Source organism: Bubalus kerabau, chromosome X (assembly GCF_029407905.1).
Source record: "Bubalus kerabau isolate K-KA32 ecotype Philippines breed swamp buffalo chromosome X, PCC_UOA_SB_1v2, whole genome shotgun sequence".
In the NCBI taxonomy this organism is placed as follows: Eukaryota; Metazoa; Chordata; class Mammalia; order Artiodactyla; family Bovidae; genus Bubalus; species Bubalus kerabau.
In genome coordinates this window covers 91,068,006-91,093,494 of record NC_073647.1, presented here as the reverse complement: position 1 = coordinate 91,093,494, position 25,489 = coordinate 91,068,006, and the positions used below count along the sequence as shown (strand labels likewise).

Genomic DNA, 25,489 nt, shown 5'->3' with positions numbered 1-25,489 from the left:
AGGGAAGCCCAAGAATACTGGAGTGGGTAGCCTATCCCTTCTCCAGCAGATCTACCCAACCCAGGGATCAAACCAGGGTCTTCTGCATTGCAGGCGGATTCTCTACTGAGCTATGAAGGAAGCTCTCATAACAACATAGTTTATAATCCACTCTGATCTACCAGGTTCTCTGTTCTAGGTAATGGTCCTTTTCATTAAATTTCCCTCAATAAGATGCCTGTGTACTGGCTTACTTTGTTATCTAGAATATGAACTTTTCAGTGGCATTCTTGAGCTACAGACAGAATCATGAACAACACTAAAAGTAAAACCCTGGGAGGGTATGAGGCAAAGTAGCATTGACCACTCCAAAATTATTCCGAGGAACCGTGTTCCTATGCCAATGATAGGGTTCTGTAGTTAGGCACTAGAAGAAATGAAGCTATGATAAAATTCACCATTAGTTAAATGAATACCAGTATCAAGGGGAAGTCAAATCCACATATCCGAATGTGATGACTTACTTAGAAACAAAACTCTTAGGGGTTTAAGCAACATGTGTGAAAGGTTGGAAGTAGGAATGGAAGACAAAAGCTGTCTGAGTACACATGCACACCTAGACAAGTCTTTATACTTACAGAGGTCAAGCAAGGGAATCATCAGGTCAATAGTAATACAAGAAACGTCAAAGATGCACCTACTTAAAATGTCATTTACACAAATGTTTCCAGGATTCTTATATACGAATAGACTTTAATCTTTTATTTTACCACTGAAAGATTAAGCCATTACACAATACAGGACAGAAGTTATATTTCATAAACCAGTACCTGCCCACACTCAAACAGTGAGGGGAATCAAAATCAAGGTTGCACTCTAATTCTACATGATTTTTAAAACCATGTCTATCTGACACTGGTGTGAAGCAACAGAATCTTTATCAGATTCCTCTTTTCAAAGAAAAACCCAAGGAGAGATGATCAAGCACAAATGATCACTTCATGCATTTTATTGATAGTCTATATTTTAAATCTGCAGTATGACATCTTACATAGGGAAAAAGCTTCTTCCTAAAAGATAACTATTAATAATCAAACCAGCTTTAATATGACTGACCTTTCAAGGTCTTGTTTTGCTTTAAACAATTTTTAGCAGGTGTAAAGAAAGCACTGTACAAAAAAAAAAAAAAAAAAAAGGAAACTGGGTACATTCTCAAAATTTAATACAGGGCTTCCCAACCAGGAGTCTGCTGGATAGATATTGGAAAAGGGTGTTATGTTCAGCTTTAAATTGAAGAAAATGAGAAACCAGATAAAGTAAGACAACCAAATTCATTTCACTTTGGTGCTCCTTTCTGCTTTTCTGAAAGTCTCTCCCAGAGGTCAGGAAGCCCTGGTTTAACAATCACTATAGTCTTTACAGAACATACATTTATGTGCTTCATGTTGAAAGACATAAAGGCCGCCTTTGTTACTGTTCCCCCTCCATATCCCTTTAGATTCTTATAGGCTTCAGAAAGCTTTCCAAAACTGCTGCCCAGTTCTTTATCTGAATCTAAGTAAACGTCTATACCAAAGCAGCTCTTCTTGGGAGAAGACAAAACAGGCACAGATACATAATCAGGCCAACTGCGTACCTACTCAACTTGATACTGGATCACATGGCCCTACATCTTTAAAAGCAGCACCAGGAACAAATGGAGCTATAAAGAGGTAAAATCCAAACATTGGACGTTAAAACACATACAAATCACTCAGTTCAAAGAATGTTAGCAAAGGGGCATTGAAAAGAGTTAAGGCTGGGCAGCTGGTTCAGCCATATCTTGGTATTAAGAAAAATCTGCAATATGAGGAACTGATAGAGGAACCCTCAAATAACTAGGCACAGTCATTCATTATGGGGTTCACTTTCACTGCGTATCTTTAAGATATGTCAATCTAAGCTTGGGGGTCTTTAGTAAACAAATCCTAACCAAAAAAAAGTATTTTGGTGATTTTGAGACTGTTGGGAGGGTGTGCCTATTTTCTTGAAATTTGAATTAGAACACCTATGTAGACATGAAAATAATCATAAAACTGATATAAACTGTTGTTATTCCTTGAACATTCCATCAGCTCAAATATACTGCATTCTAGATACAAAATGGAGTTACTCAAATCAAGTGAGATTGCTTACTTGTTCCAATATTCCTATTTTAGTAATGTTCCAGTTAAGCACTCTTTTCAGAATGCTAAAAATGTAAAGGGTAGGTATATAACTCATAGCTGTTTCTTAGGTGCTTTCTAAAAATCTAACTTAAAAATGAAATACTAGTTACTTGGACCTTGCATTTTAACTTTCCAAATGAATTACAAGTTACTGAATATTACTGAATAACAATTATTGAATAGTCCACAGGATTTTCCAGGTAAGAATACTGGAGTGGGTTGCCATTGCCTTCTCCAAGGATCTTCCCCACCCAGGGATCAAACCTGGGTCTCCTGCATTGCAGGCGGATTCATTATCAACAGAGCTACCAGGGAAGCCATTATTGAATATTACACATACTAAAGAATTATATTAAGGGAAAATAAATGCCTGACATTTGAACATGTGCCTTATCAATCTCTTGCATTACTAAGGTACAGTATACTTTAGTAAGTAGCAATCAGCACAGTATTATAAGACAGAAGTGCCCGCAAATGTGGCTTCTATGTATTTAGTATTGGTAACATATTTGACAGGGAAGCCGGTAAAACTTAAAAACTCAAATAAGGAAGATTACAAATATTTCTTTTTCACAAACAGCAAAGAAAAGGGGTGGAGTAAAGGGGGGGAATAAAAATATCCTCCATCTTTAAAAGTATCAAAAACCACCACAAGGTGCCACTGTATTCTCCCAAGCTGTAAAAATGGCTTTTTAAAAAAGCATTTTGCAACATTCACTTTCCGATTATGTGGGTATTTTGAGAACTGCTGAAAAGTTAGGGCTGATGCTGCCCCATTTCATGTCATGGACATTTGAGAAGCAGGTGATTAAATACAAAGCATATTAAGTGATAACCCTTCATAAAAATAATTTGAGACATTGACATTAGGAGAGAATACTTGGCAGGGAAAGAACATGTTTTTGGCAGGGGGCGGGGGGCGAGGATTACTTGAGGTAACACTTGTAACAGTTTCCTAACCTTAAATTTTGGATGAACTCCCACGATCATGTTTTTAGAGATTTCATGTATACACACACACATAATCCTGGTGCTAAATGTTTTTTTGGAATTGTTTATACAATTGATTACTTATACTCCAACACTAACATGAACACTTTTCTCAATCCCCACCCTCCATTACCACCACTAAGGTATAACTAATGTGTTCTTTTTAGAGCAAATATTCCAAATTAACAGTTTGGTTGATCTTCTAGGGTTGCTAAAGTCTGCAAACTTTAAAGCTAACTTGTTCAATTTTGTTTTTAGTACTAATAAATCTCAATCACGTCAGCTGCTTGCAGTTAAACACCTCAAACGTTTCAGACTAGTAAATGAGTTTTTTAAAATAATCTGAAATAATCAAGAAATGTCATTTTTAGTACTTTTTCCCTATGCTTTGAACAATGTAATGCCCCAACATTGTTTTTTCTTGTTCCTATTATTGCATGAAGTTCAAACTAGGTCCTCAAGACAGAACCTTTCTGTAATAAAGAAAAAGTGCAAAGGTACAAAATGAAATGTAAAGTCTTTTGCAAGAAAATGCTCCCTCAAGAGAACAGTTGTTTGGATGCAGGTGGGAAAAAAGATTTTTGTTCTCCATTGTACATCTGACACCTACAAATGACCTTGTCTTCAATGTCCATACTAGTAAGTACATACTGGTCATGGACCTTGCAAAAAAAAATAATCAAGTAGCAAATTCCACTAAAATATTTGTATCCATTCTACACAGTCCAATGGAAATTAATGAGTGCTATTGAAAAAGGTTTTCACATGCACATGTCCAATATGTGCACTGAAGGCTAAAAACTTAAAATTCTATTTCCAGTGTTTATGAATAGCTTCAGTATCTACATTCATAACCAGCATTCTGCATGAGTTACCTCTTAATACTTCACAAATGAGTAATAATACATCTTGGGAGGTTAGGAAGGTACCTGTTAATAATTTTCTTTTATGCTTAGAATGTGATGCAGTTGTTTTTAAACTATTTAAAATGAACACCCCTATTATAATGGGACATTTTATACCAAGAGGAAAATGAGTTTGTTTTTAGCCAATCAGGACTACCCTGCAGATCTGAAAACTGTAGATTACACCCTTAGTAAAGGATACAAGGAGGCTCACAAATATAAACAAATCCTGACTTTTACATGGACAATTTTTTTAGAAAGATAAAATGTATTACATAAGCGCCATAAACAGTAAAATCTGCTTATATTAAAAAAAAATAAGTGAAGCTTTGTTTGGACATTATTTTCTTGCAAGAGCAGTACATATCCTTAGTAAACAACTACCATATTTACAATTTCCTTGATACTTAGGTAGGATTGAAAGCCAGAGGAAAATATAAAAGAATGAGCTTTGAAATAATCTGTACAGCTGAGTTGGTAACAGTTAAGGTAGCCAGATAATTCCTAAAGCAGACTTATTTATTGTGTAGAGCATCTGACTACATACACCTGGGTATCAGCTCACTTTGTTAAGAGCCAAGGATGTGTTCAATCCCTCTTTGGGCCCACTAGCGTTTCCCAGAAAAAGACAGTCCTCCACAGTCAGACTAATCCTAACCCCAACCAGCCTCAAAAGAAAGTCGGCAAGAGTACTGGGGTTCTTCACAAAGCTAAGGAAACAACATAAAGTGCATATCCCATAGATTGTGAGTCAGCCTTCTCATCTTCAAATATGGGCAGCACAATTAAAATCTGAATTTCAAATAACCCAACATGACTCACTTTCCACAAAAAATAAAACTCCCTTAGTTCTTCATCTTGTCTTTAGATATGAGATATTAGGTCTGTATTAGAGATAGTAACAAGTGTGCACTGGTACCTTGAATAACAAATACCAAAAACAATGCAAATTTGAGACTTCCTACTAGTATACACATCTGTGCCAACTTCACTTCTTATGCTAAATAAGTGGTTTACAGTCTCTTTCCTCCATTTTTTTTCTTGAGAAGCAAACTTGCAAAAACATCAATGTAACTTGTGCTAGGGGGTAGTGGCTTGTTTTTCTTAAACCAAAACTCTGCCAAATTTGCTTCATCTACTCAAGTAGAATACTGTGCCAAGGATCTGTGGAATTACTGTCTTCATGAAAAGTTTAAGTTCTTCCAAGCAGTTTTCTCTATACTCCCTCTTTCATTTCCTGCCTAAATCCATACTCTGTCCTTTCCTTTGCAGGTCACAGTAGCTGTTCACATACATTAAATATTATAGATATGTTCTGCTCTTACATCTACACACTTACAAAAGCAGCTTTGTACTTTGTTTGGTGTGTTTTCTATTTTTTTTACTATGTTGGCTCACAAAAAGCAGTTTTTTCATTTCTAAGCATGGTACTTTACAATTTTTAATGCATTAATACAACAGTGCATTGGAAAAAGTACTGAGCCTCTACAAAATAGCTTTACATTTTTAAACAAATGAATGTGATTTTTTCACTTACACAAGCATAGGCTTTTTTTTTTAATATTTCCACAAGATAAATATCTCAATTAAACTATAAGCTCACTCTACAGTGTGCCACAGTGATGGGCTTAGAAGACAGTTATACACTTAGAAGATCCTAATCTTAGTGTTATTTACACTGATAAGTCCAATATCACCTTGTCTGAAAGGTGAACAAATGATATTCAGAATGTAGCTGAATGTGTGCCAACTAATAACTGGGAACGGTATAGCTTTAAGCAGTCACTTAGGAAACATGTACTGTAACTGAGTCTAAACTGGGAATTTCCTTCACCCCTCTTTGCTATGGCATATGAAACTTTAAAGATCAATATGAAAACAGGTAAGAGTCATTGCTAAGGCAGACCTTTTAAGATAACAAAGGAGAAACTGACAAGTATATGATAAATCATCAGTAATAACAATTACTGATACTGAAGTCAGATTTTTATGTCCTAACATGTTGCTTTTTAAATATTTCCTTTTTGGGGGAACAGAAATTAGAGAAAGGACAATGACTCATTCAGAAAGCAATGACTCAATTCTGGTTGCTACTTTACATTTAAGCACCACTCAAAAAGTGGACAGAAAGCAAGTGATTCCTGTTTGCCCATCACTATACCAGATACATAGCTGAGAGTTCAGACCTTAATCACACAACACTTTCTCTGTTACCAGAAGCTAAGACTGCTCTGCGACAAATAGGACAAGTAGAATTCTCAGATAACCAGCGATCGATGCAGTGGACATGGTACTCATGGGAACAAGGTAGTTTACGAAGTTTGTTGCCTTCTGTGTATTCTGTAATGCAAACACTACAGGTTTTTAATGCATCGTTTTCACCAAAACTTCTCATTGCCAAGTTGTCAATCTGTTCTTTGGTGAGTCCTCTAGGTTGGTCATCATCATCCTCATTTAAGAGGAAAAACTGAGCGAGACTAAGGAAGGGCAGAGAGCCACTTTCATCAAATGTTACTGGGGCCCTGTGTCGACCCTCTCGCCTGGCACCTGATGAGCCTGATGATGAGCTTCCTTCATTACTGCCTTCAAATACCTCTGAGCTAGTCTCTGAACTTTCACCATTGGAACTGGAACTAGGACTCGAACTGGAACTTGAACCAGAACTGCTACTACCACCAGAACCCCCTCTTCCATTCCGTGACTCTGACCTTTCCATATTTCGACTCGAGACTGAGCCACTAGGCTCTGAATCACTATCACTGTACATAAAGTAGCTTAACTCACCAAAACCTGTCATTATCTGCCTTAACATGGTCTGAATTGCAACAGATGTAGTCTCACTTAAACCAGTATTCAAGATTCTACGAATTGGAATTCTGATGGTACTGACATAGGTTCTCACACCTGCTCGCTCAGAACGTGAAAACGTACGCCTAAAACCTCCTCGTTCACTTTCATAAGTGACGGTGTTGTTTGGCGTCTGAGACCTTGACCGAGTTCTGCTAGCTATGCTATCTCTCTGCCGATATTCTCCAGGACGAACTCTTCTTACTTGAAGATCAAGGACTATGGTTGGAGGTCTCTGGCCTGATCCTGTAGATTCACCATTGCCAGTTGTGTCTGAAGATCCTGCTCCTTGTGAGGCATTTCTTGTTCCAGAAGCTGCAAAAAGACCTCTAGTTAGTAAGTCAGGTCCACTTATTTGCTGTCTTAATGTCACATGGTGCCGGGTTCTAGAACTTCCTTCAGTCTCATTTACCAAAGGATGCTCAAAAGTCTGAGATGAGATACTATGATGAGATCTTCGTGGAATTTCACTCATTGGATGTAGAGGTGATCTACTTCTTTCAGCTCTTGCTCGGGTTCTCCGATGGTCTGGGCTCCTACTTCTTGCCCTTCTCTGACCTCTGGTAGGTGGGGCTTCTCCTGTTAATGCTTCAGTTGAATTTCGTTCTGATCTGGGTGGCCTTGCAGATGTTGTTTCAGATCGTGGATTTTCCATTTGTCTTTGGCTGTTGTTGTCCATACTTTCTCCACTAGAACGTCTTGTAGGTGGTTCATTTTCATTCTCTGGATTTTGGCTCCCATTATTACGGTTAACATTGATCTCTAAACTGAATCTGAAATCACCACTGTTTGGATTAGTCCGGCTCACTGCTCTCCAAGATTGGTTTCCTCTTTGCCCACTTCTTGTCGTATTTCCAGTTTGTCTGACTGAGTTAAGCCAGTCTATTATAGAGTCACCATTAGATACATCATCTGAAGAGTCTCCACCTGTTTTTTAAAAAGGGAGGGGTGAAAAGGAACTATTAAAAATAAGAAACCATACTCTGAAACTTCATATTATTAGCAGAAAAACATTCTGAACAAATTTCAATTTACAGATTTTGTTTAAACTATACTGCACTGATTGGCAAGTAAAAGCAGGAAACTTTCAATTCCATTTTAAAACAGCAAGCTAATCCTAGAGAAATTTAAAGCATTTTTAAAAAAAGGGAATTGGGAGGAAGTCTATTTTTAGCATTGTATACAGAGCCTAGCGTACCACTGGGGACTGTCAGAAGACATTTTTTCAGTCCACTGTCAAAACATTAACATAATCAAATAAGGTAAAACACCAGTTAAGGTACAGGGCTAGTATTTTAGTTCAAATTACATTTTTTGGGTTAGATTTTTATTAGTCTACAACATTTCTTTGGGCTCTTAACTTAAGTGCCTTGGATAATACAGGACATTTAAAAACTACAGGACTGCTTTAGACATTGCAAAAATATAAACAAGATTTACAGGTTACTTCTTCATGTTACCAAGATTTTAAATTAACATGAAATTAGAGATCAGAACAAATAAAGAGTCTGAACCTAGCACAGTACATATACAGCACATTCAACAACCTAACTGTTATCATATTTCACACTGAAGGAGAAACACCAGACCTGAGGTAAGAACAAGATTTCTTAACAGTCCAACTATTTACATTTTGAGCCAAGTAATTCTTTGTTGTGGGAGCTGTGCTGTGCATTTTAGGATGTTTAGCAGCATCCCTTACCTCCACCCACTAGAGCAAACAGCAAACTCCCAACCAAAAATGTCTCCAGACATTATACCCCAGTGAGAACCACTAGATTAGAGAATGCAACCTTCCTGCTGGTAAGGAAATCAGGTTTATAAGGAAGGAATAATTCAGTGGGTACAGGGAAATTTCAATGAAGGTGGAAAATCAAGAAAAATGATCACATTTAAGACACATTTAAGATCACATTATATATAATTCCTATATCCCAATTAACACTCAAAAAAATCCCACAGGTGAAGCAGGGAAAAAAAAAGTTAACATTCTCACCAAATATCAAGAAAATGCCAGTTCTTTTTATGAGCAGTTACTTAACACCAAATTAATTTGTGCTACTGATTTGGATTATCTTTGGCTGACATTTATCATTAGGAAGCTCCTTATCCATTTCATCCTTTACACCCCTCTTCCAAGAAAAACTTACCTCTATTTTCATCTGAGTTTTGTGGTGGTGGGCCCTCTTTAATTTGTTGAAGTCTCCTCAGCAACTCTTCCTCAGTACTTTCACCTGAAAACAGTTTAAAATGTTTGCGAAGTTATAAATAAAATCCAATGACTTATCCATCTGAGATGACAACCGAAGAGTAGGAACCTGAGTAAAATTCACCTATTTGAGAGCATGACATTACAACTTATATTTATTTGTATTCCTTTCCAGTTTACAATATGCTTTTGCATACAATATCTCATTCTTTAAAAATGCAACTCTGGGAGATAGATATTATCTGCATTTAAGACAAAGAAACTCAGAGTGAGTGAGATGATTTGTTAATATAATAACCATGCTAACACCTTACCTTTTAAAATTTAAGCAATCGCTCAAACGTTAATAGAATTAAACAGAAATGAAGAGGAAGTGATATAATGAATTTTAACTAGAATCAAATGGGACCTAATGAGGCAAAAAAGAATAACCAAGCACAAATTTCTGAATAACTGACTATTTTACCCAAGGCTAGCTCTGGTTGATTATGATTGGGACATATTCAGAGAATGAGAGATGACAAAACAGAGTTAAGTCTGTCCTAAGAACCAAAGTTCCCATTAGCTCTTCCAGACCATTGTCTAGTAGTTAAATAAAGATAAATAACAAAAAGATTGTTCAGCTCCACTCTTTTCAATTCAGCTTACTATGAATTCATAATATAATTCCTCACTATAAATCCTGACATAGGATAATTGCAAATATGAGTGAACAAAATCAAGTAGTAAGTACAGCAGTAAATTTCATTCTCTATCCCTGGTATTAAAATCACACTTCACAATGGTAAACAAAACATTTTTTAAAAAAACAGTTGTTTTTTTAAAGACCAGCAATTTATATATATGTAAATCTTTAAACTACACATTGCATACCTGGGGTGCCTAGCAAATTGTTATCCCTCATAAGCCTATAATCTTCTTCACTGAGGTTATTTACAAATTGATAGAAAGCTTCTTCCCGATCCAAGCGGTCCATCTGACTTCTGCGCTGTGCTGCAGACTGATCACCACTTCCTTTATCGTTACAATCTGAGCTTTCCATCTTGATGAACAAGTGGAAAATTACCTAAAAGGAGAAAGGAGATCACTCTTGAAAACAGAAGTCAGTATATCTTCTATAGAACAGTTTTAATTATGTGAAAATCCAGAATTCAGTTTGAGACATGAATTTTAAGACCTCATATGAATGCAAACTTCCTAATACAAACACTGAAAAGCACTATCATACTAGGAAAAGACTAGGTCAGGGGTTGGCAAACCATGGCCCATGGACCAAACTTAGCCCTGGTGACTATTTTTTCTCCTTGAGATCTAAGGATGATTATTACACTTTTAAATGTTTTTCTAAGAGAATATTTTGTGATGTGTGAAAATTATGAGATCCAATAAATAAATTCTTAGCTACTTGTCCAGAGAAAAGTTTGGTTAGAGAAATACAGATAAGAATTCAGCAGTGTAGCAAGAATTGAACGGTGTCTATTCAACAAGGTTAAACCCAAGCAGCTTACTGAATTCTTGGCACTATAATTGCTTTTGTTTTTTAGTCCTCACAATGACACTGTGCACAAACACTGTTGTTGTTGTTATTCCTTTTTTACAGATGAAGAAACTAAAGTATAGAGGTTATATAACTTGATCAGGGTTACACAACTAACAAGTGACAGGGCCAGAAGCTGAACCCGGACAATCTGAATTCAGGTTTCTCTATGCTCTACTGCCTCTCACAGAGATATGCCATGTAGAACAGAAGTTCTAAAAATGCTAATGGTCAAGCCCACTTTCTCCATTTAATACGATGAGTGTGCACTGGTAATTTAGAAAAATGTTACAGGATGAGCATGGCACTTGAAATGCTGTCAAGTTATAATTGCATCACCGTGACTTGCAGTGCACAGACCACCAGTGCAAAGGAGTGACGGTGCCGCATAGTCTCTGTCACAACTACTCAACTCTGCCATTATAGGAAGAAAGCAGCCCACAGGCAGTATGTAAATGGATGCGTACAGCTGTATTCCAATAAAACTTGCTGAACACTGAATACCATCTCTAAAGGCACAGTGGAGTATGGATTATTTTATTAGAGTAGATGGCAAATATTTTATTTATAATGCAATGACACTGAAACTGTGCTAAAATAATAAAATATACATTAATATTATTAGACTATGCACTCATCATAGTATTTCCAATTCACAGGAAAGCAATGGTCTGAAAAACTAGAAAATTTAAAACAAAGATCACAAAATATTTCCTCACAAAAATAAAAAATGAAGCTTCAACCAGAGTAAGTTTCTAAGTGGCTCATTTGTTGGCTAAGCAAGGAAAGACATTTATCAATGTTGTGTTAGCTAAATTGCGTTTGACTGCAGAAGCTAAACAAATAGTTCACAGGAAATAAACTGGTTTAAGATTATTAGCCTTTTAATGAGAACAGGTGCTCAAAAAATGACAATACTGGGATATTATCAATCATCAAGTGAAAAACAAGGAAGCAAATGAGTAGTTCCCTTTGGTTCTTGAGGAGTTGACAAATATAACTGATACTATTCAGTTGCTTATTCAAGGAGTCAAGTTATTTGAGGAGTTTGAAGTAACTAAAGCAGTAGTCTCTATGAATAGTTTGCATGGAACAACTAACTACAGGTGATAACATTTTCAAAGAAGCTGAGAAACACTAATTCAGCACAACCTGAGGTGGAATCTGTGAAGATGTGTTACAACTGAAATGGTGGTTAAAAAAAAAATGCATAGAGCAAAAATATATTGAGTCAGGCAAATTTACAATTAAAATTATATGTTTGTATATTGATTAGACAGCATACTTAATGCGTGAAGATATTTTCAACGACGAAATATGTAAAATCTCATTTCAAATCAGAAAACACTAAATGGACATCTGCAAATGATTCTGATGATAAAGAATGTTTAGCCCCAATTTAGCAAAATGTTATCCTACCAAAAAGAATACCATTCTTCTCATTAGTAGACCTGTATTATAAAACATTGTACTCATTTATTATTACATCAAGAAAAACTGGAAATTTGGCTTCTTTTTATATAAATAACTACATAATATGTTCAATTTTAATTAGCAAAGTGAAAAAAAAATTACTATCTGGCCTTTTACAGAAAAAGTTTGTCAACCCCTACTCTGTATAGTACATAAAACTAGCCAAAACTTAATTGCCACTCACTATTTGTACAGCCCTAGGAAACATATAGTATATTCTTTTCCTTCCAACCCCAGATTGACTCAAGTTCACAATGACAAAATAAAAGTTAACTCAGAAACATGTGAAAATCTGATTTGTGGAAAAGCAGTAATCTATGTTGGTACTACAATTTAATCCCACACACAAAACACCAAGTATCTGGATGTTTATGTCAATACTAGAGAAAAATAAAAACAAGCCATCTTTCAGATATTAAAAAAACAAAGAAGACTGTCTAGCTGATGAGTCTAAACAAATTTTAGTCTATACATGGGCACATCTGGCTCTCCACTGTTTTTCTTAGATCATTATTCTTAGAACTAGTCTATCATTCTTTAAACAAACAAGATGAATTATCTCAAGGAAAGGGAAAGGGAGAAAGACCTTAATATTTTTTGGAGTTTCCTAATTTCATAACTAAGATTTCTTAATTTTGGTAAGACTAAACTATATAAATTTCTGAAAGATGCTGTTTTTTACATAACTTGAAACTGTAAGACTAGAAGTCAACAGGTTAAATAAAACACCCATTAACGTTATATGGACCAGGCAATGAAAAAAAAACAAGCCAAAATTTTCTACAACTTAGTATTGGTAATAAATAGCACACAGTTAATTAAAAAAAATATAGAAAAGCACAAAGAAAGTCCAGCCATAATTTCCCAAACCAAAGAAAATCACACTAGGCTAATATTAAGCAGTTAATATTCTGAATAGTAGTAACATGAAAGGATCAATTCCACTTATGAAGGAATTGATCAATAAATAGTTCTGAAAATTTCTAAAAACTGAAAACTCAGTAGGGTTGAAAGGCTTTAAGAATGCAAAGCTTTCAAAGAAGGCAAAAATTTCTGATAAGTTCTGACATTTGAAGGACAGGAACCAAAGATAACAGAAAAATCACATACCAAGGACTGTTGCAAGAATGGCACAAAGTCTTAAAAATAGCGTCAGAGGTTAAAGCCCACAAGGAACAGAAACTTTCAAAAGTATGGGAAAGAGCTTTTAAATGGCTTTGAAAAACAAATCTGAAATAAGAATGAGATCTTTTACTAAGCCTCTGATACAGATGGTATATTAATAGAAGATGGTAGGTAGAGGCACTCAACTTCTATCTTATTCAGCAAGGAGAATCATCTTCCAACTGAAAGTAGTGGAAAAAACCAAGTTTCTAAAAAAACAAAACAAAACACAAAACAAAACAAAATCCAAACTGCAAAATTTCGTCTTTGAGAAATCAGAGAACAGGGCATACCAGATGATCTTAATCTGCAAAGAAAGTGACGTCTGTAAGCTTTAACACAGCAAAATCTGGCACAAAACCTGGGGAGGGAGAGCGCATGGAATTCTGCTATAGACTATCAGATATATTGCAAACATGTAGAAAAACATGTTCACCACAAGTGGAATTCACTGTCAAATGAACCTCATTTGCATTACATAGTCTTCTTTCACACAGAACTTGCTTTACAAGATTCTCACATTAAAATCACCTGAGGAGCTTTCTCTGGGGCCAATCAGACAGCGACATTTTAAAAATTCCGCAGGTAATTCCATTGCACAGTCAGGGTTGAGAAACTTTTTGATAGAGGCATCAGGATAATACTGCTGAAACGCCTGGCTTGGTTTTTGTCCAGAGTCTGAAAAATTTTTGCATCCTATTTTATGGAGAAATATAGGCTAGATCCATGCTTCTCAAACTTCCAACATACAAACGAACCACCTGGAAATCTTGTAAAAATACAGGTTCTGATTAAGTAGGTTGGGGGTGAGGCCTGAGAGCATGCATTTTAAATAAGCCTTCACGTAATGCTGATGCTGTTAATCCTAGAATCAGTTTGAGTAGCAAGGAGCTTGATGACAATACAATTTAACAGATTCACAGTTGCTGAATACCACTCTCAAAGATTATGGAGCAATGTTAACCTGCAAAGAGCCCAGTCTTAAGCATTTTGAAAAGAACCAAGTCAAAGACATGCCAGCCAAATCTATAGACAACTCAACGCTGGGAGTTAGTAATGAAGATGTATATAATAAAAAAAACAAATCCTGAATTCTCAGTGGGCTGTGAGGATGAGTGGAAATCAACAAAAATGATGGTAAATGTGCTACTTTAAACACTTTAAGGGTAAATGTGCTACTTTAAACACTTTAAGGGTTATCAAGCTGATGGGGAGAGGGGGACCTGTCCTGGCAACATGAAGATGACCTGAAGTTTTTAGTTAACAAAAGCTCAGTTAAAAGCATGTTTGACTTGACCGTTAAGAAACCTTGGAGTCACAGGTTGACAAATCTTTCCTAGGTCACAGTATTCAGATAAAAATAGGTAGTAGTGTCAATGCTACTTGCTGTTCAGACTCTATGTGGAGTATTTGAAACATTAAAAATACATCCAAAAGGACACTGACAAACACAAGAAAATATCTCGAGTGACTAAGATGGTGAGAAGCCAGGGAATACCATAAAATAAATGGCTGAATTACTTGAAAATGCCCAAAGACAACACTAAAAATGGACACGATTACCACCGTCAAATATTTGGAGTTATAACATATAAGACAGCAAACCACAGGGTCAAATTAGAGCCTAGAGTTGGAAAAAATATGAAGCAAATAATTCTGTCTTTTAAAAGTGAAACAAATAAAGACTGTCCAAAAGTAGAGATGCAACCAGTCTCTTGAAGTAAGCTACTACCAATTTCTGCAAGTATTCAAGTAGAGGCTAGATATTAGGTAGGAGTTTGAACAGACTGATTTCAAAAGACCCTTTGGACTAAAATGTCATTAAGGATAGACAGTCCCTTGGTTTCCTTAGTCTGGGTCTAGGGTCATACTAAGCCACATATTCCCAGTGACACAATTTTGTTATAACATTTTCTTAACAAGACCAATCCACTTTATATTGCCCCATCCTTTCCCTCCAACACATCTTGTACTTTACTGCCTTCACACTTCTAATGCTCTCCCTTCAGCCCTCCGTTTAGTCTCTCCCCATTTCACTCACCCCTCAAGGTTCAGTGAAATCTTACCACCTGAGAAGCTATGACTGCCTACCTCAGGTAAATTATTTTCAACTGTCTCTGCACAGCATTTGCCTGTGCCACTAGTGTCACTTCCTGCCTCACAAGGTCTTTTATGTTTTTGAAATACTAATTGTATTCATATCTTATTTACCCAACAGATCCAAAAGATCATTTCAACATATTATCAATATAAAAATTATGGAGATGTATTATATTCTTTTTTAAAATTCTAAGTCTCAGAAATTTGGTATGTTATTTTATACTTACAGCACATCTCAAATTGGATGCTAAATTTTCAATGGTTAAAGTGAAATGTAGTCCTAATGAAACAAAAAAGTCATGTTTCATGGAAAAAATTTACATTGTTTATTTAGCGTAATTAAAATGAAAGAAAAGTAAAAGTTCAGTTCCAGTTAATTAATGACATTTCAAGTGTCCAGTAGCCACATGTGCTTAGAGGTTACCATATCGGACAATGCATGCAGCTTTAAAGAATTTGTTCGTAAGGTAGAGAAACTCCACATGCGGAAACAGCTCTAAAGTGTTCCCAATATACTGTTTCTGCTCTATAAACCCACTATTTATGAATCCCCTTTACGCTTTTCAAAAGTGAAATAATAATGGTGACGGTGAGGTGAGTGTTAGTCACTCAGTCATATCCGACTCTCTGTGACCCCATGGATTGGGGCCCGTCAGGCTCCTCCATCCACGGGATTTTCCAGGCAAGAATACTGGAGTGGGTTGCCATTCCCTTCTCCAGGGGATCTTCCGCACCCAGGGATCGAACCTGGGTCTCCTGCATTGCAAACAGACTCTCTTTACCATCTGAGCCACTAGGGAAGATAATGGTGAATACTCTACAAAAACACATGGAATAGATGATTCTTAATTACAATCACCAATCTTCAAGTTCACTCCTGACCTAAAAATTCTAATATTTCCTACATGGAAACTAGAGACCAAAAAAAAAAAAAAAAAAATCACACCTCTGTTCAAAACCCTCTCAACACTGTGATTTTGGAGACTGCTAAATCCTAAATAGCTCCTGCCTGATGAGTTTAGAAGTTGGGTTATTCTATTCAAGAGGGATTTTTATTTTGGTTTATTATTTAATTCAAAATTTTAACAATGAGACACACAAAGTAACATGTAAACAAATCCAAATTACTATTACTTCCATAGTAACATGCTGCTCTCCCTTCCCCCTACCTACACCAGAGAAAATAAAGGAAATTATTTTCCCCACATGGCATCCTTGCAACACACTCATTTATTTCAAAATTGCAATCAAACTGGCAAGGCTTCATTAAACATAACACACCATGTTTTTTGCCAAGGTATAGACTTTCATTTAAAATGCTGTTCGTTTCTTGCAGTTGATTAAGGCACAGGGAGAGAAAAAGCCTACTTGGTTCCCTACTTTTGCCCAAAGCATTCATTCTTTCTGCTTTATTCTGCATTTGCCTGGGTTGGGAGTGGAAGTCAAGAGATTCCAGCACTGGCAAGACAGATGTTACAGCTTTAACACCTGCCAAGGTCCACTGGACTAGAAGTTAACTACATTTTGGAAAAAAAAAAAAAGGAAATCCTGAATGTAAGCAATGCCTTCAAATGCCTTGTAAAATCATCTTACGAACATACACCCAGTGAGTCTGGTCTCATTTTAAGCAGTGCCTTCACTACCTAAGCGGTGAAAAAAAATGAAAAAATGTTAATAATTCTAAATCACACGTTCGGAAAGTTAAAACATGCCAAAGATGTCAGGAGACTGCAGTTCAAATATTCAAATACAGATCTCTCTCCATTTTGGTGTGAAAAGATCATGTTAATAAAATGGGTCTCTAGATTCTACTCTGTGGTGAACAACATTGTGGTACATTTCCAGTCTAAATTAGGTATGAGAAAAAAAGAATCCCCATACCCCCTGGGCTCCTTCTATCATCATAAATGAGAAAATTTTAAATCTTTTCATTCAGTTACCTTATATTGAGTTATAATATTCATGTGCACAGTCAGAAATTTTGGATTAAATAGACGGTTATCATCAGTCAATTTTAAACTTAAATATTTTTATGGAAAACTTAACCAATAAAACGTAAAAGAAAAAATGTGTAACTGTTCTTAAATCACTTAGGTCTCTTCCTAGTTAAAAGTAATATCCATTGCCCTATTCATACAGCCCTTTCACCTATATTTCATTTAAGCCTTCCAACAATTCTATGAAGTAGGAATCACAAACTCTATTTTACAGATAGGAAACTGAAGCATAGAGAGAGGAAGTGATTTACCAAAGGCCATGAGGCTAGTAAATGGAAAGAGCCAGCAATTAAATCCAGGTCTCCTGATTCCAAATCCAGTCAACTTTTCAATAAATGGTCAACTGCCTCCCAATATATCCTAAGACCATATACCTTAAAAATACATTCCTTCAATCCTAACAGGCATGTCCAATGTATTCAACCTCACTATCAGCTTTTTAGTTGATGTTTGGGGTTTCCCTGGTGGCAAAGAGTCTCTCTGCAATGTGGGAGACCCGGGTTCGATCCCTAGGTTGGGAAGATCCTCTGGAGAAGGAAATGGCAACCCACTCCAGTATTCTTGCCTGAGGCATGGACAGAGGAGCCTGGCAGGCTGCAGTCCATAGGGTCACAAAGAGTTGGACATGACTGAGCAACTTCATTACTTTCACTTAGCTCATGTTCACTTCTGGTATGAAAACTTCCAAAGGGACAAAACATCTTTTATAAGCAGTATGAACCCAGCAGGGCTTCTTTTTAAACAAGTCAACTTTTAGTATTTTTGTTTTAAATACAGTTGCCCCTCAGATGCATAGCATATGTTATTATCCTTATTTCTTTCAGGGTACTGTGTGCCAATACAGCCAAATCTAGTCCTGGAAAGTAAGTAGCCAAATTAGAAAATTTGCCCAGTCATTTCAAAAACTACTCATCTGGTCAGTAACTGTATGACTGTGTCAGGTAAATTTAATTCTGGGGAGGAAAAGCCAGCAAGAAAACCAAACTTGAGATTTATTCTATAATTAGGGTGTTTAAAGCAGATTTTATTCACCTTGAGAATTTTAAAGCATTTTTAGTGATTTCAATTCTTCTACAGTAATTATCATATATTAATATAAATTATGCACGTTTCTGACCACTGCTATAATTATTTAATTCTCCTAACCCACGTACAGTAATCTTTAAAACATGTATTTTTGTTTTGTTAGGGCAAAAAGTCACTTAAAACATACTGTTCAGTATTAATGGGTCAGGAGACCTGGTGCTAAATGTAAGCAAACATACTATATTCAATGGACATACTCCATCAATTAAGATTTAAGGCACAAAAATATAGAGTTAAAAAAACAACAGACATAAAAAAATGAATTCTGAAATTCAAAAGGTTGTATGAGTATCAGTTTTAAAATAGACCACATCTATTAAGTCTGGAAGAAATCACTTCTTTTTAAAAATCAGAAAGTACAGGAGGGAGGAATCAAGATAACCTAATGTCAACCAACTACTGAAGTTATCTTGGGCATTGTCACCTTTTGGATGTGTTCAAACAAGCTCCAAAATTCAATAGTGTCCTAAAGTACAACACACCAAAAAAAAAAAAAAAATCATAGGTATCAACATAAAAATGTGTCATACTGAAAAAAGGGCAGGCATTATTCTGTTTTCTGTTTGCAACAGAGTTTCTTTCTTCATTAAGAACCTCATAGAGCATACGAGAATTAATGACAGGCAAGCCTTGTGTATAAAGAAAATGTCAGGTCAATAATACCATCATCAAAATGAAAAATACTTAATATAGTTAAAAACAACAAAAAAAGCCAAGTCACAAAGAACTACTGAATTTGAGGTCTGGATATAAAATACCATTGTATATGTAGTTACCAGAAGTGTTGGGAATTTTTCCTATACAGAATGATTAAAACTTTACAGCATTTGCAGCCAACAAATCAAAGGTTGACTGAGTAGCAGGGTGGAATTCAGCTCTGTGAAAATGAAAAAAGAGAAGATACTAGGTTCTAGTCTTGGCTATAAGATTAACTACGTGAATTTGGCCAATTATTTAACCTTTTGCATCTCAGGATCTCCATCAGTATTAGTGTACTGGATTAAGCTATCTACAAGATACCTTTCCAATTCTATGAATCCAGACTATGATATAACCCACATCACATTACAATATAGGCTGGAAAAATAAAGGTCAAGAAACATGAATAACTAGGATGTAAGTTTAAAAGCTGCGCTTTTCTCACTGCTACTTCACTCGTACACTTCTCTTTTTATGACTATCTTATTTTTAAAAAACAAATACAAAGCATTCCTCTTTAAAAAATAGGGTAGGCTTTATGTTTCACTGCCTTACTGCACAGTACCTCTCACCAGCCACACAATTTATTTCCATTATTGGCCTATTGGAGGATGGTACTAAAACTTCTGCCACTGCTGATACTACTAGAGCAGTATGAGATTACAAAATATCTGCATGGCATAATTCAAAGAGACATTGAATACAATGTCTTTTGTATTCTATAATGTATTCTACACAATGTCTTTTGTATTCTACTAAAACTTCTGCCACTGCTGCTACTACTAGAGCAGTATGAGATTATAAAATATCTGCATGGCAAAATTCAAGAGACATTGAATACAATGTCTCTTGTATTCTATCTTTATCACTTGAAAAGGACATGAGGGATGGTGTGGGGAGGGAGGAGGGAGGAGGGTTCAGGATGGGGAACACATGTATACCTGTGGCGGATTCATTTTGATATTTGGCAAAACTAATACAATTATGTAAAGTTTAAAAAATAAAATAAAATTAAAAAAAAAAAAAAGGACATGAGGAAAAAAAAAGGATTCAGCACGTGTTTAATCTCTAGGCAGGAGTTGTGCAGCTTACAAACAATTCTAATGACAACAACCTTCTAAAACAGTTAAATCAAAAGAATATTAAGAACGTCAACGCATATATATGGAATTTAGAAAGATGGTAACAATAGCCCTGTGTACGAGACAGCAAAAGAGACACCGATGTATAGAACAGTCTTATGGACTCTGTGAGAGAGGGAGAGGGTGGGAAGATTTGGGAGAATGGCATTGAAACATGTAAAATATCATGTATGAAACGAGTTGCCAGTCCAGGTTCGATGCACAATGCTGGATGCTTGGGGCTGGTGCACTGGGAGGACCCAGAGGGATGGAATGGGGAGGGAGGAGGGTTCAGGATGGGGAGCACATGTATACCTGTGGCGGATTCATTTTGATATTTGGCAAAACTAATACAATATTGTAAAGTTTAAAAATAAAATAAAATTTAAAAAAAAAAAAAAAAAAAAAAAAGAACGTCAACAAATCAAAGGATGGAAACCAAGCCAAATGCTGCCAATTCACAGGAACAAGTTAGTTTAAAAAGGAACCCATTATGACATTTCGATTCACTCAAGTACTTAAGACAGGGAATTTAATCTTCGATTACCCAGTTCATGTTCTTTTACTATCAAGCTATGCCACTAAATTAGAATTTGGTCTTATGCACACTAACTCAATTCTGATTTCTCATTATTCACAAGAAGTCAATGACTCAAAAACCCAAAAGGCTCATGCGCTTATTTTTAAAACGTTTTAAAGCAAAAGTCATTGATTACTGGCAATTCTGGTGTTAGTAAATAAAGTACTATTTTTTAAGATATAAGTTTCCCACCAAAAATGAACTATTTTAAAATCACATGACTGAAAAATATCACCTACACAAATGACTCCTATATTGTCTGAGGAAAATAATTTTGTGTTACAGAACCAAACACATTGACAACTGTGATTTCTGAACCAGCGCTCCTACAGAGAGATGATGACAAAGGTGACCGTGTATACCCAGCTTGTCCATATGAGTAGCAGTCTACAACTGCTGTCCTATAGTGATTATTAATATGGCCTTCTTTCACTCTTAAAAGTGTCCCAGTTTGGATAAATTATAAGGTGACCTCAAATGTAACTGACACTAACAGGAACTTTGGTCAATACAAAATGAAAAATGTAATTATGAATTAAACCCTTTCTTCACACAATCAAATGTAGAGCAAGAGGAAAGAGACTATTTTTCATTTCAGAAAAATCTGAAAACACCGAACACAATATCTCCTTCCCACCACAGAATGGATTATGTTCATCATCATGTAAATACTGTAATAGCAGTCCAAACTGCTGCTGTGAAATTATTGCAGTAAGTCCACAAATCTATATACACACATGTATTATCTACAGATATTAGTCTTCTAAACATATGTATGTGATATTTTGACTAATGAAATTAAACCCTTGAGTTGAAACACTAAAATACAAGAATTTGTTGTTCAGTCTCTAAGACATGTCCGACTCTTCTGCAACCCCATGGACTGCAGCCCGCCAGGATCCCCTGTCCGTGGGATTTCCAAGGCAAGAATACTGGAGTGGGCATTTCCTTCTCCAGGGGATCTTCCAGACCCAGGCATTGAACCACTTCTCCTTCACTGGCAGGCAGATTTTTTTTTTTTTTTTTTACCACTGAGCCACCAGGGAAACCCCAAATATAAGACTATGTACAGCAAAAACATCAAATATCTATTTCAGGAGCAAAACCACAAGTTCACAAATATACTCCCAAACTGTTTAAGATTGTCAAGATTTTTACCTCTAAAATAAACTGCTTTATCTGGGAAACTTCTATTTCAAAAAAAAAAGAAAAAAAAAAAGTGTTATTGCTTTCTTACACTGGGTATCAAAATGTCAAAGGATCATGTAAACTGGATACTTTTAAAAATCAATGGGCTATAAGGTTTGGAAATGTCTGTATTACAAAATGTTTATACACACATTGTAATTTGATAAATGCAAATGTCCCATTTGATCTACTGTATATAAGGCCTCACTACATGTTCACTAACATCAAAAATATATCCAACCAGCCTAACACTTCTAGATATCACTTCATTATTAAGCTACTTCTTAAAACCACTTCTAATTTTAAATTGTTTATCAAATTATATTACAGGCAGTAACAGCTGAAACAAAGAACCCTGACAGACAGAAAAAGAGAGTGTAATCGTTAGATAAGTCTTACTTGCTTCATAAAGCAAATTTCCTTCGAGTGTTAACAGAAGTTTTTGATGCAACTTAACCTATAGATATTTTTTATTACAACCTTTCATTTTTTTTGCATTTCTGATCTAATAACAATTCTAAGGACATAAAAGTTTATTGATTTTGGCATCAGACAGACCTGGGTTAAAATAGGGGCTCCTACCACTTATTACCTTTCTGAGAACAAATTATCTAATCTCTCCTCTGAGTCACACTCTGTAAAACAGGTAACATCCTCATGAAGCTTGGCTGTAAGGATTACAAAATCACACATGTGAAGCACAGGACCTAACACATAAGTATTCAATCCAAATTAATTATGAATTTAGGCTAATTACCCATCCTAGTTTGCATGGGACAATCCTGGTTTGCACCTGTTGTCCAGGAAAATAATGTTCCTTTTTTTCTTAAAAGCATCGTAGCTAGGGCAATAAATTGTGTGGTTACCTTAACAACGATGATGAAAGAGGTTGATATCAATTAGAGTATTATATATTATGACTTCTCCGATCTTGAAGCAAAAATATCAAATGTCACACAAAATAACTTGAGATTATATTCCTGTAATATAGTCTACTGTTAGTTCATTTAGTTATTCAATAAACATTTAAATATTATTTATTTATACTCATCCCATTCCAACAGTGATTAAAGGAAGCAAATTTCTATTTTGTTCTTTCTGTTCTATACAGGTACTGATAAATTTCAGACATTATTTTAAAAGAAAACTGACAGCGCTAATGAGGTTCCAGCTACTCAGAAACACTACCCTTTGAATTCCCAGTGAAAAACACCCATTCTGACCATTAAGAATGCCCGACACCAACTAATATATACCAAAGAAGCCCATTCAATTACAGGGCCCCCAAAACAGAATAAATATTTTAAAACATGCATTCTACACATAAATCATCAGGAGACGCAACAAAAAATAAAATTACCTGACTGTTATGACATAGTATTGTATACAATAAACTGGATTTTAGTTTTCTTCACTCTCTGCTCTAGAAAAAAAAAGAATCCATTATTCTTCCTCTTTTATAAGATAGACATTTTCTTTGTAACAGACACATCCTAAAAATTACATATCCTATGTATTTTAGATACACACCCGTCATAATTCAACCTAATTCCACATTAGTATTAGGATATTTGGTGAGACTAAGGTCAGAGGGAACCAACAATCTTATATGTTAGACAGAAGGTATCTTTTAAAGGCTGACAGCCCATCTACCTTTTAATATAAACTTACTTAAAATGGACTTTTACGCATCAGATCAGTAATTATTTTCAGATTCTCACAGTTACTTTCAAGAACTTATTTGGTACATTACACTAGCCTAAGGCAGGAACTAAAATACGAAAAATCATCAGGACATCTTAGGCTAAAGAAAAACACTTTTTCAGTAAGAGAAGAGTATCCTAAAACAAAATTTAAAAAATATTTAGATTGGTCTTCCTGGATATTTTATTTCTACAACTTAGAAAACTGATTCTGGGGCAGCGATAACTGTGCCTGCCTGCTCTCAAGTCATCCAGGAGGGACATAATATACCTGATGGGGTGATAAGTGTATTTTGTCTTCAATAATGACAAGAATTTTTTAAAAAAGGACTAATAGTAATTTATTTCTTCCTCCTTTCAATCATCCGAAGCCACTGCGGTTAATTCTGATTCAGGAAATGCGGACTCCTTATTTCCAGCAAAAAAATAATTATTGTGGGGCCTTGCTATGACTGAATGACAACCTAATATAAATGCTTCCTCTTTCTGCAAAACGAAAGAACGACCTAAATAGACAAGCCTGCTAGGCCTCAGATTCCCGGACTAACCTGTGGAATAAGTATGGTGAAACTGTCTAGGGAAGGAACGTGGCTGTCTCCTCCATCTTGAAATTAATCAGCATAAGGGAAAAAGGGACGGAGTATTCAGGAAGCAGAAGCCCAACCGGTTAATACTAGTTACTAAAGCTATGGCGTACGTGGCAGGTACCGCCCGCAGAAGCCGAGACCCTTAGGCATTTTTTGAGGGGGGAGGGGTTGGGTTGTGCACGGATTGAACGGAAATTAACTTCAAAATCATTTGGCCCAATTCCCACCCTCAGCCAGGGAAAAACAACAAACACGCAACGGCTTTTCCCTCCCTTTTGGGGGGAATCCGTGCAGTGGTATCTGGCAAAGGAAACGCAAGGGTTATTCAAGCAAGGGAGTAAACCACATTTGTCTTAGATCCTCAGGGAAGATGTCATCGTGGCCTCAGGGGGCGCCTAACTGATAGTGCCCTGTAGAAGCAGAAGGCTCAAAATGGGGTTTTGCAAATCCTGGGAAATCTCAAGGCCCAAGAGTTCCCAGCATCTAACTTAGAGCAGCCTGATTTTTTCCCCATTTCCTAAACCCAAGCCCGCCATGTAAAAGAAAGGGGGAGGAGGAGAAGGAAGTCTCCAGAGAACTGAGGAGAGGAAAACCTGAGACGATCAAAGATTCTCATGCCTGAGGCCAACACTCGAAAATCGCCTCCCCCAAATTCTTAAGGTTTTGGAGGGCCCCAGCTGCGGCTCGCGCGGCCACGGAGAGGAAGTACTACCTACCTCCTTCCCCTTCTTCAAAAAGCCTGTCGACTATACACCCAACTAAAATGGCAGCGGAGACTACGCCACGGAGCCCCCCGCAGCAACCGGTGCCTGGGGTCCGGAAGCGGCGCTAAGCCTCCACCACGATGCACCAGTCAGGCCATTTTGAGAGAAAGCAGCAGATGGGGCTTCGCTGTCTTCCTCTCGCTCTCCATCCGTTTCCCAAGGCTTCACTTACTCGGTTTTGGTGTCGGGATCCGACTCGGTCGGTTCGGCCGCCGCCGCCGCCGCCGCCGCCGCCGGGGCTCCTGCGCGCCTCCCCTGCCGCAGCTCTCAAGCCCGCCTCCGATGAGTCGCTGGTCGAGACCCGCCTCTAGTCCAGCGCCTGCTCGGAGACGTTGCTCAGGCAGCCATTATCT

The 25,489-nt window shown here is 36.5% G+C and overlaps 1 protein-coding gene across 7 annotated transcripts; it reads right to left on the bottom strand.

Annotated features, from left to right (window-relative positions):
* Positions 1 to 712: 712 nt before the first annotated feature.
* On the bottom strand, positions 713 to 25,489 carry RLIM (ring finger protein, LIM domain interacting). Of its 7 annotated transcripts, none has more exons than XM_055565518.1 (6): positions 25,309 to 25,489; positions 23,443 to 23,505; positions 22,949 to 23,062; positions 10,011 to 10,203; positions 9,079 to 9,162; positions 713 to 7,855 (listed from the first exon to the last, which is right to left on the bottom strand). In XM_055565518.1, the coding sequence occupies exons 4-6, from the start codon at positions 10,177 to 10,179 to the stop codon at positions 6,273 to 6,275; spliced, it is 1,836 nt and encodes a 611-aa protein (XP_055421493.1). In that variant the 5' UTR covers positions 10,180 to 10,203; positions 22,949 to 23,062; positions 23,443 to 23,505; positions 25,309 to 25,489; the 3' UTR covers positions 713 to 6,272. The 7 variants fall into 7 exon arrangements, with proteins under 7 accessions (XP_055421493.1, XP_055421497.1, XP_055421498.1 ...); XM_055565522.1 differs by lacking the exon at positions 22,949 to 23,062 and adding an exon at positions 13,843 to 13,989; XM_055565523.1 differs by lacking the exon at positions 22,949 to 23,062 and having other exon boundaries at positions 10,011 to 10,226.